This window comes from Podarcis filfolensis (assembly GCF_964270895.1).
Source record: "Podarcis filfolensis genome assembly, chromosome: 2".
Classification (NCBI taxonomy): domain Eukaryota; kingdom Metazoa; phylum Chordata; class Lepidosauria; order Squamata; family Lacertidae; genus Podarcis; species Podarcis filfolensis.
Genome location: NC_139605.1, coordinates 55,391,226 through 55,406,420, shown reverse-complemented (window position 1 = coordinate 55,406,420; position 15,195 = coordinate 55,391,226). Strand labels below are relative to the sequence as shown.

The 15,195-nt window shown below is 41.5% G+C and overlaps 1 protein-coding gene and 1 long non-coding RNA gene across 9 annotated transcripts in view; one reads left to right on the top strand and one right to left on the bottom strand.

Annotated features, from left to right (window-relative positions):
* Positions 1 to 15,195, top strand: part of KDM3B (lysine demethylase 3B) — a 37,290-nt gene that overhangs the window by 1,321 nt on the left and 20,774 nt on the right. For 3 of the 8 annotated variants that reach the window (XM_083603620.1, XM_083603619.1, XM_083603622.1), the window contains exons 2-8: positions 5,737 to 5,904; positions 6,385 to 6,498; positions 8,276 to 8,381; positions 9,908 to 10,032; positions 10,642 to 10,710; positions 11,766 to 12,344; positions 13,681 to 14,926. In XM_083603620.1, the coding sequence (XP_083459746.1) occupies positions 5,737 to 5,904; positions 6,385 to 6,498; positions 8,276 to 8,381; positions 9,908 to 10,032; positions 10,642 to 10,710; positions 11,766 to 12,344; positions 13,681 to 14,926 (2,407 nt within the window). Of the gene's footprint in view, positions 1 to 4,583; positions 4,626 to 5,712; positions 5,905 to 6,134; positions 6,282 to 6,357; positions 6,499 to 8,275; positions 8,382 to 9,907; positions 10,033 to 10,641; positions 10,711 to 11,765; positions 12,345 to 13,680; positions 14,927 to 15,195 lie in introns of those variants that run through there. The other 5 variants (XM_083603618.1, XM_083603617.1, XM_083603621.1 and 2 more) reach the window with 4 other exon arrangements.
* Positions 945 to 4,453, bottom strand: LOC310757930. Its single transcript, XR_014545585.1, has 2 exons — positions 1,851 to 4,453; positions 945 to 1,237 (listed from the first exon to the last, which is right to left on the bottom strand). It is a non-coding gene; the product is annotated as an uncharacterized lncRNA (long non-coding RNA).

Here is a 15,195-nt window from a genome sequence, read left to right as displayed (position 1 = left end):
AAGTGCCTGAGGAAGTTGTGTTCCAAACAACTATGTAGCAACTACTTTTTTGTACCACTTTGTGCTATGCTAGTACCATTGCCTTTTTACATCTGCCATCATACCTTGGTTGCCAATTCTGGCACTGTAAAATAAGGATAGGCTGTTTGGAGAATCCCTTTAGGTCCTAAAAACAGAGTTATTTTTCAGATTACCCCCAATTTTTAAAATTTAAGGTGACTTAATTATTCAGAAACAAAGTACACTGAAGACCTGGAGAAGGCTCTTTCCCATCTGGATGATAGAATCGAATCGATTTGTCATTCTGTTGCTCTGTTATTAAGTAGGGTGCAATACAATTTGGAATAAATTATCCTACAAGTATGAAAACATTGAATTAGTTGCAAATAATTGCCTAGGAAAGAGATCTTGGGAGTTTCAAAAAAAAATCCTGAAAATATCTGCTGAAACTGTTTAAATAATCGACAAATCATGTGGACTGTGTTCATATATGAAAATAAGAACTCTGATGGAACAGATCAAACACTAACCTAGGACTCAGCTATACAGCTGCAAATAAAACATTTTAAGTGTGTTTTAAGTGCAGTATACCATGTGACACTAGATGGCAATGGTGAGCCTATTGGAAAATTCAGTGTATTTTTAAAAACGCTTTTTAAAAAACCATTTTCAGAATGGTTTTTATATGTGCATAGATTCCACCCTTGACTAGCACCCTATGTCTGTAGTGGCCATTACTTATGAGACACCCACAAGCAGGGCATGAGAGCAAAACCCTTATGTTGTGGCTCTTCCCAGCAACAGGTATTCAGAGGTATACTTCCTCTTATTCTGTAGTTGTATATAGCCGCTGATAGCCTTTTTCTCCCATGAATTTGTCTAATCCCCCTTTCAACCCAAATTGGTGACCCATCAACATTTTGTGGAAGTAAATGTTGTAGTTTAACTGTTTGAAGAAATCCAATTCTTTTTTCTGTTCTTATTCTCCCGCAGTTCCACTTAGCTGGATTCCCTGGGTTCTAATATTTTAAGAAGGGGGAGAGAAACATTCCCCTCTCTGCTCTATGTCATGCAAAATTTATTCACTTCTGTATAAAAAAGTTCTGCTCAACTTTTTCAAAAACTGAATAGCCCAAATCTTGTTATCTCTTAGGTATATATTCCAGTCTCCTGATAGATTTTTCCCTTTACTGTACTTTTCCCAAGCTCTACAATAACTGGGCTTCTGAGCCCATAGCTGTCAACTTACAGATTTGAAAATAAGGGACCAGCAGCCTTGAAAATAAGGGACCAGCAGCCAAAATAAGGGACCTGCAGCCTCACCTGTTCCAGGCACTCCAGTCTTCCTGTCCTCCTGCAGTCTGGTCAAACTCATGCTGGTAGCTTCGAGAACACTGTCCAGCCAACTTTGTAACCAGAGGTTCAACTGAATAGAATCTGAATCACATGCACCACAAGGCCTATGCAGCCTCACCTTAAGATGGCTCCCCGGCCTGGCTTTGCACTGCAAAGTTTGCAGCAGCACGTGCAACAAAATGGCGTCCAGCATTAAAAAATCCCCTCAGCTTGCATTAACTAGCCACACACAAGGCATGCAAGCTCCACCCCCCAGTCATTCTTAGATTTCTTATTGGGTGAGCAACACAGCCAAGCAACACAGTTGGAGCCTCCCTCCTCCCTGGCCGGCAGGGAGGGAGGGAGAGGAGCTGCTTCCTTTGAAATTTAAGGGACATCATTTAAGGGACATTTAAGGGACATCCATCAATAAGGGACAGCAGCGGGACATGGCGTTGGAATAAGGGACTGTCCCTTCAGATAAGGGACAGTTGACAGCTATGTCTGAGCCCCACAGGGGTGCCGCAGAAAGAAGGTAGTTGGTGAAGGGAGCCGTGGGCTCATAGGGCCTCTGCCTTAGGAGTACTTTTAATTTAGAGATAAGGCAATTAATTGGTGATGTGAAAGAAGTTGATAAAATTATGCATGGCAAGGTTTTTATCCTTCCATAACACTAGAACTCATGGACATCCAGTGAAGCTGAATGTTGGAAGATTCAGGAGATACGGCGTGCCATTTGGTGATTAGCTTATATATTTTGAGTTTACAACACTGCATAGCATCCTCATTAAAACTCCCAGTATAACTGAGTAGATTTTCCAGGAAAGGCATGGTCAAATACAGATATGATTGACCTCCCCCTTTCAAGATTTCTGTCCACATTTTTACACTGAACAAACAGGGGCATCTGTACATGCTGAAAAAGAAGTAGCAGTAGATCCCTGTAGCAGTTTCTGCCCATATTGGAGTGTTGAAGAGGGAATGGCCATAGTTGGTTGTGCACATGCTTAGCATGCAGAAGAACCTAGAGGTTTATTCCCCTTGCTGGGAAAGAAAGAAAGTCAATGTAGACAATATAGGGCTGCTAGATGGACTATACAGATTTCTGTGTCGGCAAGAACTAGGCCCCTGTATGATTTTTATGTGCAAACATGCTATGAGTGATGTTTTGCACTGTGTTTTGCAGATTTGTTTCAGTGGACCTCTGAGGGTTCCTCTGCCTGAGGCGTTCCCAAACTGTGGTTCATGGACCATCAAGCTTCAGTCAGATGGCCTGTGGTGTATCTATGAATTTTTGGTTGAAGACACAAGATGGCAGAACCCTTGGATTAAATATTCATATTGATTTTATTATTGCTGCTTTTCTTATATTGCATTTTAATATATTACAATTTTAATTCTATGGAATTAAAATTGTAATGCAAGGAAATTGAATATAAAAGAAATAAAAGCAGCGATTAAAATGCAATTAAAATCGTATAGCATCTAGCATGTCATAATTGCTGTAACAAATTGAAACATAATTTAAGTGTTGCACCAAACCCTTGGCAATTTTCAAGTGGTCTGTTTTATCATTCTTTCTTAACACTTTTCAGAGTTGTGTTGGTGGGAGTGATAGTCTGAGACAACTGGAACCAGGATGAGAAATTAAGACTTAGATATGTTCAAGTTTTCAGAATACCATGATTTATAATGGGGTGTCTTCTGGGTATTGTTACATTGGGCAAGTTACTTTAGTAAAAATGCTTTCAAAGAGACTTCACATGCTTAGCATGCCTTGTCATTATTTAGTGATAGTGAAAGGCTTACTTAATATGCAGTTGGCAAACAAGTTGTTTAATTTCTGAGCATGGTATGTTATAATCTAAAAGAGGACATGTCCCTTTCCAGGGTAACGGTGTGCAATGCAGTTACAGTTGGAAGATCTGCTGGGGAGACTCTTTTTGTCCCATCAGCAGCTGAAGTGCAAGTGAGGATGTAGGAGGGTTCAGCTTAGACTGAGGAGCTCCCTACCTAGAGAAGTCAGTCTTGCCAACTCTCTGTTTTCTGCCATCTGGTTAAGGTGATCTTGACCTGCTGGATTTTTTGCTGATGCCCTGACTTTGTGTATCTTATCTTCAAATTTTTAAAACTCTTGTTAGGATTACCAGTAGCTGTTTGGCTATTTTGAAGATGCTACCAAGTGCCTTGATTTTTTTTTTAATGGAAAGGTGGGATATAAATACATTTAATTATTAAGCAATACTAAATATATAATATAATCAGTAGTAAACAATTAAAAGCCAAAACTTTGCAAACTTTTCATCAAAACTCAGATAATATAGTAATTTAATAACAGCTCAGGATACAGAGCAGGGCAATATTTTTAAAATAATGTAACATTTGCATTAACAATCCATTACAGACACTTCATCAAATAAAGCTAAACATCAGGAAACTAACCACTAAGGAATCTAAATATAAAAATCCAAGCAAAAAAATAAAATGAAACAAGATTGGGAAATGGCAATATAAAGCAGAAAGTATGAAATTTGAATTTCCTTCAAAAGCATTCTGATTAGCCCCAGAGATCAATATTGTACTAAATACAATAATAAAGTACCCAGCTGGCTCCTTATTTGTGTGTTCTACATACACCTATTAATTCCTCCTGTCCTCCAGGGGCAAAAATAGAAGTAAATAGTGCTTTATCTCTCACTAGAGGTAGCAGGTATTAGAGCACCTCTCCCACTTTTGCTTCCACCAGCTTCTCATTTACTGAAGGCAGAAAATCTTAACCCACCCAACAGAGAGAGGTGAAGACCTTCCAGCTCCCCTTCATCCAAAAATTATAGTACTTGCTGGTGACAATTTGTTGAGATGTGACATGACTCCCAAAGGGGCAGAGTCAATTTTATTTTTATGTTGTGAACTGCCCCGAGATCTGTGGATGAAGGGTGGTATACAAATTTAATAAATCAAATAAAATAAATACAAAGTGGAGTATCTCTCCTAGAAAATGGTACGTCCTGGAGAACAGGATTTCTCCTGGGTGATTGTTTCTCTTCCAGCTTTAATACAACAGGACTTGTATATAGGAGCTCTGGATCAGAGAGGGGTTGGACTAGAGCAGCTGCAAGCCTGCACACAGGTTCAGACACAGATAAAGACGTGGTCAGGAGTGGCCATGGTAGTGTCCAGGGAGGTCTGTCAAGAGCTGGAGATGAAAGGCAGCTGAGTAAGAGGAATTATCAACTTGAGTGTTAAAATCACCAGGAAGAAGTATGGATATGATGTTAGAGAGAAAGAAGGTATGCCAGGCATCAAGTAGACTCTCTTCCAGAGTGAACTTCAAACAGGGTGACAGTGGGCAAACGTTAATGTAGTTTGAGGAACTAAATTACAAATAAATACATGGCATTAAGTTATTGTAATCTAAGATTGGATGGTTGAGGTTTCGTTCCTGTGATCACATCAGGTAGATCACATCTGGAATGTTGTGTACAAACCTTCAAACGGTTTTGTTTCAGAATTGGGCATCAACAGTGTCCCTTAACCCCATGGTCCAAAATGGCACCTCCTTAGTGGAGCAGTTTTGATAAGAAATGATAGGCATCACTGTTTCTGCCTTCTCTTAAGCTTCTTGCAAGTAAAAGAAGTCCTGTCTTCTATAGCACAGAGAGATGGAGCCGAAGATGGGGTCTTATCTTACTTACAGGACGCTTTGGAGAAGGATGGAAACTGTGGGTGCAGTCTTTGCCAAAGACTTCTGCAAGACCCCATCTGTATCTTCTTCCAACCCTCCATGTTTGCTAGAGGGCTTGATGGAAGAGGGAAAGTATTTACTGTTTTTCAGGAAGCTTTGGTGAAGACAGGCTGTGTTTCCCCCACTTTTTCTGTTCTCCAAAGTTTTCTGCAAGTCAGATATTAGTTGCTTCTCCCTCCAGCCCTTTTAAGAATTACAGGTTTAAGAATTACTTTGAAGTGAGGTGTAATTTTACTTGCACTGGCATTTGTTTGCATAAGAAAGCCAGGCACTCCCCCCACTGTTACTTACCTTATACCTCCATGCATGTAGACAAGACTCTGCCTCTCTCCCAAGCCCTGTATGGGAAAGGGGTGAAATCTTGTCACCCTTGCAGCAGAAAAAAATGGGTGGGGTGCAGAGGAACCTATTGTTTTTCTTCTCCACACTGCAGCCCAAACTGAAGAGACCATGGCCTCTTCCAAAAGCCCCCTTTGCTTGCGTCAGAGGTGTGGCAGTGGGGATAAGATAAAAATTGTAGTGAGGACAGGTAGAGGTTTATCTGGTAAGCCAAGCTGATATTTGTAGACCCCTATTCATGACAAGCATTTTGCTGACTGATTGTTGTGACTTTGCCCACATGTGTTTGAAAGAACCCATTCTGGGATCTGTTGCAGATATTTGTGGAATTTGACCGGTGCAATTGGAAGCAACACGCCTGGGTGAAAGTTCATGCTGAAGAAGTGATCGTTTTGATGCTGGAAGGGTCTCTCGTTTGGGCCCCTCGAAATGACCCAGTTCTGCTTCAGGGAACTAGAGTGTCAGTTGGGCACTGGCCTGCATTGGTGAGTATCTTCATTTAGCTTGTTGCCCTTGATAAAAAACAATCCTTACGTCAAAATCTGAATGGTGGATTGTTTTGTTATGTGTCTCAAGGCCTATTTTGTCCAAGTTTCTTTGTTTCTTGTAATTCTTATCTAGGCCATTGTGCAAGTGTATTCTAATAAATTGAAACATGTAAGATTAAACCTTAGCTGAGGATTTTTATCCAGCTGAATGATACGGTTTTAGAAACTTTTTAACTTGAAGAGTTACTTGGTGTGCTGTTGTATCTATATTAACACCCAAGTTATGAAATAAACTCGAGTTTTTGCTAGACAGTTGATTGACTCCTTTCAGCAGATGATGGAGTAAGACTTCTTCTCAGAAGCCTCTAAGGAGGGTAAAAAGAGTGAGGAAATACCAGTTATAATAAGCACTTTTAAGAAATAAGTATGCTACCTTCTGTTTTCATGCAGTCGTGTTTTTTATATTCTCATTCACAGACTTTCACTCCCTTGGTCGATAAGCTTGGCTTAGGTTCTGTGGTTCCAGTAGAGTCTCTTGTAGACCGAGACTTGAGATTCCTGTCTGATGCCACTGGACTACGTCTCTTCCAGGTATATTGTTTGTTTGTTTGTTTGTTTGTTTGTTTAGTTTAGTTTAGTTTAGTTTAGTTTAGTTTAGTTTAGTTTAGTTATTTAGTTTAGTTTAGTTATTTTAATTTATTACCTGCCTTCACCCTAAGGTCCAGGGTTGGTTACAACAATTAGCAGTGTTAGAGGTTCATGTGGTAGAGGTATCATGACTTCAGCAATATGGTCCTGGAATTCTCTCGCTTTTAGCATTCTCTTCCATGCCAGTTAAGCAGGCAAAAAGGGAAGCAAGGCAGTAAGCAGGCAGAATACTTACACAGCTAATTCCATTAGACCAAGAGGACTTCAGGCTCATGTTTCTCAAATAGCCAAATATCAACAACTTCAGATAGGCAGATGACACAACCTTGATGGCAGAAAGTGAGGAAGATTTAAATGACCTTTTAATGAGGGTGAAAGAGGAGAGCGCAAAATATGGTCTGAAGCTCAGCATCAAAAAAACTAAGATCATGGCCACTGGTCCCATCACCTCCTGGCAAATAGAAGGGGAAGAAATGGAGGCAGTGAGAGATTTTACTTTCTTGGGCTCCATGATCACTGCAGATGGTGACAGCAGTCACGAAATTAAAAGACGCCTGCTTCTTGGGAGAAAAGCAATGACAAACCTAGACAGCATCTTAAAAAGCAGAGACATCACCTTACCAACAAAGGTCCGTATAGTTAAAGCAATGGTTTTCCCAGTAGTGATGTGTGGAAGTGAGAGCTGAACCATAAAGAAGGCTGATCGCCAAAGAATTGATGCTTTTGGATTATGGTGCTGGAGGAGACTTTTGAGAGTCCCATAGACTGCAAGAAGATCAAACCTATCCATTCTTAAGGAAATCAGCCCTGAGTGCTCCCTGGAAGCTGAGGCTCCAATACTTTGGCCACCTCATGAGAAGAGAAGACTCCCTGGAAAAGACCTTGATGTTGGGAAAGATTGAGGGCACAAGGAGAAGGGGACGACAGAGGACGAGATGGTTGGACAGTGTTCTCGAAGCTACCAGCATGAGTTTGACCAAGCTGCGGGAGGCAGTGGAATACAGGAGTGCCTGGCATGCTCTGGTCCATGGGGTCACGAAGAGTCAGACACGACTAAATGACAACAACAACACATGGTCAATGGCTTTTGATTTCAAAAAGTGGCTTGCAATATGGCATGAGGATCTGCAATGAAAACAAAGGCATGGGAAAATCCCACCTTGTTGTGCCTAAAATAGTTCTTTAGATTACGAATTTAATTTAAAGCACTTTAGTGAAAATGAACTGAAAAACAATTACATATACCAAGCTTAGCTTTGTAGGCCTTCATAGTTTTTGATGAGGTAACTGACACTCAGGACTACTTCTCACATTATTTTGTGCTGGAAAAGTCTATTCTGTGTGATGTGAATTTGAGCAAGTTGCTTTCCTCTGTGATAGGCAAAGTACTTCCAAGATCTTTAGTATATGTAAGACCAGCTGGCTTTTAAATCTTGCATTATGGAATGTAGTAGTTTTGCACTGGCTGGGGTATAAATAATAAAAATTATAAAATTATCATGCAGTGGTGTGTGCTGTAGAAAAGTAGCCTGAGTACACTATGTTTCCTTAGAATTTAAATGCAGGATAAACATTAAGAAATAAATCCGTACATTTCTGTCACTATGGGGAAGGAACATCAAGAAACGGGAAAAAGAAGTCATAACAATCTAGGCCATATAAATTATGCTTTTACCCTGTTCTTGAACAGCTGTTACATATTTTTAAAAATTGTTTGCAGATGGCAACTGAAAGTCAGAACCAAATTCTCCAACAACAGCCAATATTGAGGGAAGCTGTCAATTCATTGGTCAGTGATCAGAAGCTTCAGGAGATATTTAGCAGAGGTAAGACCAGCTGGTTTTAGTTTTTTAAGGACCCTAAGTGGTTCTGGAAATTATATTCAGCCTACAGCTGCTTCTTAAGATCCTAAGACCTGTTCCAGCTTTTTCATAGGTCTGTGACGTATGAAATTTCAAGCTCTTGAAACTGAGGAATTAATTGAGCTTTGCTGTGAAGGGAGAAAGCTCAATTTTCCCTAAAATTTCATTTCCTTAACACTCTGTTTTCTTGTTTGAATCAGTTTTGTTGTTTGAGTATGAACTTTAGCTACCCTTTCCAGGAGAAAAAACTGTTTATAGTCTTTATTGTAACAGTGCTCTGGCATGCTAGAGGAATGCAAGAAATCAGTAGGGTAGAACAACTATATTAATCTTAAATCAAGAGAGAAGAAGAGAATCAGCCATGGAGAACCACTATCATTAGTCAAAAATTAATGACTAAGACAGTTGTTATTAATCAAAGGTTAATAAAGAAAGACATTGAAGAATGACTATATTTATTTATTAAAATAAGAGTTGGAGAGAGCTATTCAGAGGAGCTTAAAGGTTCCTGACTGGCTTAGATTTGAAGGAGTTGATTTCAATGACTATCAAATGTCATATTGGAGCTATACGCTTGACGACACAGAAGGGATCCAGAATACTCTGGCCAGAGTATTGACAAGGGGTACTGATCAGAAGTATGTGATCCTCTTGTTGGAGCACCTCCACTGGATTCCAGGTTGTTTTTGGGCACGGTTCAAAGTATTGGTAATGAATTTGAAAGCCCTAAAAGGCTTTGAATACCAGTGCAAAAAGATCTGAAGGAGAGATCCTTCCAGCAACACTGGATTTGTGTTTGGTGGGGATACAAGAGAGTACCTTGCACCAAGGTGGCTGCACCAAGGCCCTGGAACTGCTTTCCTTTCTAGGAACAGCTATCCAGCCCACTCTCTGGCCATTTTCTGACAGCTGGAGTCCTTGTTCAGAGAGACCTGTAGGTTATTGAACTGAGGGTATTTTGCTGCTGCTAGTTTTTAATTTAACTGACTACTCTTACTCGCTTTGCTTCTATTTTTATCTGCTCATGTGTTTGTAACTGTAGATTTAGTTCGTTAGCCTGCTACATTGGGCCACTTACTGTGGCAAAGGAGGACTTTCTCCAAGCACTCATGGAGTAGTCACAGATATCGAGCAGCTATTGTGTTTGCACAAATGGTTTGTTAACTTGTAGGTGCAAAAACAAAAGCAAGAAGAATTCATTAAGAAGTTAGCACTTGAGTTATATGTTTCCAATATGACGTAACTAAATTCAGAATAGACATATCCACCCTTTACTGGAATTTTAGAAACAGACATGTACATGAAGACACAGAACTCCACAGTATTGTGGTGGTTACTTTTGTTATCCCTTGTCCCAAAACAAATCCTAATAAAGCTTTATTTGTGTGTTACATTAAGAAACCAATGCTTTAAGTCCATGCTCACTTTTAATTCTTGGTGCAGTGGCACTGGTTTGGCTGATAGCATTCTTGCTTGGGGTTCATTCCCAGGTCCTTGCAGCATCCAAGGTCAAAGAGTGAAGGTTTACCAGCCAGAGGAGGAAAACAGCTGGGTCTCTGCTGTTGTGAGCTGTCAAGATCCTATCACCTGTCTGATGGAGGTGGTTTTGACTGAGGTGTGAAGCTTTTCTTGCGGGTTCTTGATGCCTGATTTCCTTTCTTCATTTATCTACCAACAGTTATATACATGGTCTTAGTTATGTTGTGTGGACTGTGACATTTAATACAAGCTCACTCAGCATGAGCAGAACTCTGACAGTTTTCAGCATTTAAGCAAATTCTAGTCTTTTATAGTTGCAGCCAAGAAAAGCAGTTGGAGTGGAATATCCTAATGGTTAGGGAATGCATCATTTTCAAAGTTCAAACATCACCTCCTGCCTTTTTACTGTCTTACATTTATTTCCAGTCCCGTAAGCTTATAGAGCCAGGCTCTTTTACAAGTCCTCCTTAAAGAAAAGATTGCGTTCCATATTTTGCCAAAATCATTTTTGCAACCATGAAAATGTATGTACTATTAAAATGGAATAAGTTATATAAAATTACTTCAGTTTCATATGTAAGAGTGAAGATGATAATGGATATGGAATGGGAGCACAGCTTGCAGGGAAAAGGCAGGTGAAGAAGAGGGACATTGGAGAAGGTGCTTTTATGATCAGTATCTTACCAGTCTTTATGATTGACTTTGTCTTCTCTCCCTCTCCCCCTTTGTTGACCACAAAAATCAGACTGGCGAAATCAAGTCAGTGGATCCCCGACTGATTCATGTAGTGATGGACACCTCTGCACTGAACGAGGTACACATACTGTGTTGCACCAGGTCATTATATTAGCAATAATGTTTTAAAGATCTGATCTCAAAAACATATTATGACAGCTGTCTGAAATGTATCTATATTTTCATAGAGCTATTAGTTTGACTTCCCAGTTAAGGCTTCAGTCCGTTACAGGCTTAAGCTGAGTAAATTCCATTGAATTCAGGGGACTTATGAATGAGTAGGTATGCATACTATCGTGCTATAAGCCTTTTAGGTATCCTGGTCCCAAGCTGTATAGGGTTTCCTACCCAGAGTGCATAGCAGTGCAGTGGTACCTCGGATTACAGACGCTTCAGGTTACAGACTCTGCTAACCCAGAAATAGTACCTTGGGTTAAGAACTTTGCTTCAGTATGAGAACAGAAATTGCACAGCAGTGGGAGGCCCCATTAGCTAAAGTGGTGCTTCAGGTTAAGAACAGTTTCAGGTTAAGAACGGACCTCCAGAACGAATAAAGTTCTTAACCCGAGGTACCACTGTAATAGAGGATAGCAGTGTGTGGACTACAGTGATCATCGTATCCTGGTCCAGAAACAACCATAGTTTTCTTACCAGCCAAAGCTGGTAAAAGGCATTCCTACTCAGTGAGGTCATCTGACTCTCTAGTGACAGAGATGGATCCAGGAGCACCCCAAGACTATGAACCTTCCTCTTAGAGTATACAGCTCCATCCAAAGCAGGCAGCTGATGAACTATCTGGATTTGGGAGCCACTCACTCATAGTGCCTCTGTCTTGCTTTGATTCAACTCATTTTGTTGGCCCTCATCCAGCCCACAACAAAGTCCAGGCAGTGGTCCAGAGCTCTTGCAGTGGTCCAGAGCTCTTGCACAGCCTCTGCTGTTTCAGATGTTACAGAGAAATAGAACTATGTATCATTAGCATACTAGTGACACCTGACCCCTAAGCCCCTGATGTTTAAAGCAATGTATTAATCGTTTCATGGCCAGGCTTTTTAAAAACCTTTGGCACTGGATAGATGAAGTTAATTATTTTGGCTTCCTCTTTGTAGTGATATGTGCTTTTATTTGTTATAGGGAGCTTCTCTAAAGGCAGCAAAATCATCAAAAGGAAAAAAGAAGAGAGAAAGTGTGGAAGGGAAAGATGGACGAAGGAGAAAAAATTCTTCCGATACTGTGTGTGATCATGCTACGAAGAAGCTAAAGGAGAGGTGTGAAGTGGATAGCAATGGGAATGATGGAGGTGAGGCAAATAGGGGAGCTTGGAAAGGATGCAGCAGCAGCGACGTGACTCTGGATCCAAGAGCCAAGCAACTTCCTCCATTTGTCCCTCAAGTTAATCGCAGTATTCGTTTTGCCACATACACCAAGGAGAATGGCCGAACTCTTGTGGTCCAGGATGAACCAGTGGGTGGTGAGCCACCTATGCCCTTTACTTCCTTGTCTTCAACTGCTTCCCAGGCACTGCTGAGTGGCAGTGGTAACCAAGAAATGGCAAAATCATTAGAGCAGGTCAGCCAAGTCCAGGTGCCTGCCCCTGCCATTATTGCTGCAGCTGGGCCAACGCCAGCTACTGTGCGGATTCCAGATGCTGGCTTGTCAGCAGCTACTGGACAAGAAAAACAGAAGGCAGGCCATTTGCCTGTTCAGGGAGAGGTAAGCCGTTTACAGTCAGCATAGTAGTGATAATACATAGCACACATATATATGTAGCACTTTGCATACTTTGTCTTGCTATAACTCTTAGAATAGCTGTGTTAAGGCTATGTACAGCTGTACAGTTGGAGCATTATAGCGGACTTGAGATCCTCCCCTGTTATAATGGATGCAGCCATCTAGCAGGATGTGGAATACTACGACTGTAGACTTGTGATCTGGTAGGGTCTTACGTTTTGTTCAATGTACAGTGTGTTCCTCTCCACATTTATACATTAGGAAAAGGGTGCTGGGTTTCACAGTAAAGAAAACTTGAATTCATAGCCTCTGGTTTAGTATATCTTTATTGTCCATAAGAACATCCCCCCCCCCCAAAAAAAGTCATTTCTATAGCTACGGGGGGGAAGCTCATGGGGAAAATATGGCAGCTACACTTACAAGAGAGATCAGTGTGTTTATATTTTAATCTTCTATAGATAGGCAAAACAATCCTACTTGGTCAAGGGAGAGAGACTCAAAGGCAAACAAAGCACCAAATCCAAAGCCCTGCTGGGCTTTGTAGGAAAGGGGAAAGTGTCATTCCTCTTTTTTTCCTCCTCCACTAGAGGCTTTTTTAAAAAAATGATTTTTCCTGCTATTGGGACCATTAGGAGGCAAAATAACTACGCTAGCCCCAGGGGTAATGTACTTTCGTCCTGTTTCAGGGGCATGTCAGGATCCAAAGCCTCCCCCAGTCCACCTGCAACACACTCCTCGAATACCCCCCTTTTTGCTTTCTCTGCCATCAGAGTAAAAGCAAATGAATGACAGCCATGGAATTTTTGACACTTGCAAGGCAGCCCCACCCATAGCTCTCCCTCTTCCTCACAGAAAGGGAGATCTGCAAAGTCCTGGGACACCTAGGGACCATAAGATGGTAGCCTAGAGGGAACAGTCAATAATTTCGGAATGGTTGTTTTGATACACATCTTGCCATTTTAGAGTAACGTTTTAGAAATTGAATTAAAAATACTGAATTTCATTTGTTTTTCTTTTCCATTATACCCATTCTTGTTAGCATTTTGAAGCAAGGTTTGCAGAGATACAATAAACTTATTTAAAAATTTGAAAGTTTAAGAATAGTCAGCGTAAATTAATTCGGGCAGCCTGCAAAATCTGGGCATTTTGTCTCATGCCTCGACTGTTGTTGCGCAACAAGTATATTTCTGATATAGAACAAGCTGCCAAGCGATGCTGCAAAGGCAGTATATTGGGGGAAATAAAGCAGGTTTGCAGGAAGTGTTTTGTCCTCTCTTGGGAGAGGAGTACAACTGACTGGTTTCCTGTTTTGTTTCAGATTTCCCCCAATTCAATGTTGGCTTCATCAGGGTTTGGAGTGGCACACTCAGCTGGTTCCCAGCCTGTGGTGTTTGACAGCGGGCGAAGCCAGTCCAATGGAGTAATAGCTCCAGAGAAGAAGTCTGTTGGATTTCCATTTGGTAGTAGCACTGGTCATGAGGTCCAGAAAGACTCTGATTTATCAAATAACTTGTTTTTTCAGTGCATGTCCCAGAATCTTCCCTCCAGCAACTACTTCACAGCCTTGTCAGAGAACCTGGCTGAAGAGCCCGCTAGTCAGGACTCGTTAAAAAAAAATTCAGAGAGCCTGAGTGCAGGCATCTGCAAAGGTAAAGCTCTTGCAGGAGAAGCTAAAGCTGGGACTCAATTGGGCAGTTCTGTGGACCGGAAACTGCCAGCGGAATCTATGCCCACGCTTACTCCAGCTTTCCCCCGAAACATTATGAGTACTCGACCTCCAGAAAATCACGAGAATCTCTTTTTGCAACCCCCAAAACTCTCACGAGAGGAGCCCTCAAACCCTTTCTTGGCATTTTCAGAAAAATCAGAACTCAGTCCTTTCAGCAGCTTCGCCTCTTCCTCTCAGCCAGGAGCAACTGCTACTCCTTCTTCAGTTCTTGGTTCCAAGGCAGCTTCTGGCTGGCCAGATTTGCACACTGGAGCTGACTCTTTAGCTAAAAAGAAAAGCTTGTTTATAACGACTGATTCCTCCAAGATCCTGTCCAGTGCACCTACTTCAACTCGCTTTCCCGGTGTTCAGAGTTCATCTACTCTGGGGAATGGCCGTTCCACCTCACCTATCGGAAGCTTGACACAACCTATTGAAATGCCCACGCTCTCCTCCAGCCCAACAGAAGAAAAGCCATCTGTTGGGCCTGGGCAGCAGGACAATCCTCTTATGAAAACCTTTTCTAATGTGTTTGGCAGACATCCGGCTGGCTTTTTCTCTTCACAGGCAGAGCTGGCACTGGAGAACAAAAACCCCTTTGAAACTGTGAAAAGGTTCTCTCTAGATGAGCGGAGCATGCCGTCTAAGCAGGATTCCGATTCCAGTACCAATAGCGACCTCTCGGATATGAGTGATTCTGAGGAGCAGCTGCACACCAAAGCTTGTCTGAAGGGAATCCCAGAGCATCTGATTGGGAAACTGGGTCCTAATGGCGAGCGGAATGCGGAACTACTAATGGGCAAAGGAAAAGGGAAACAAACCCCTAAGGGCAGGCCTCGCACAGCGCCCCTGAAAGGTGACAGCTTTAAAGGAAGGGTTATTTGAGGAAGGCTGAAGGAGGGCTGCTTTTTGTTCTGTACTTCCATATTATCTGTGTGGTCAGCCGTGTGGTGTGTGACCTTCTGTCAAATATGTCCTCTGTGCATGTAGCCAGAAGCAAGGCATCAGAAGAACACACCACCAGCCTGAGAGCCTTACATCTGTCTGCATGTACTTGCAGTTCTTTTTTTGGGTGAAAGCATTATCTTGCACTCTTCACATTATAGAAAAACATTTACTCCCCTA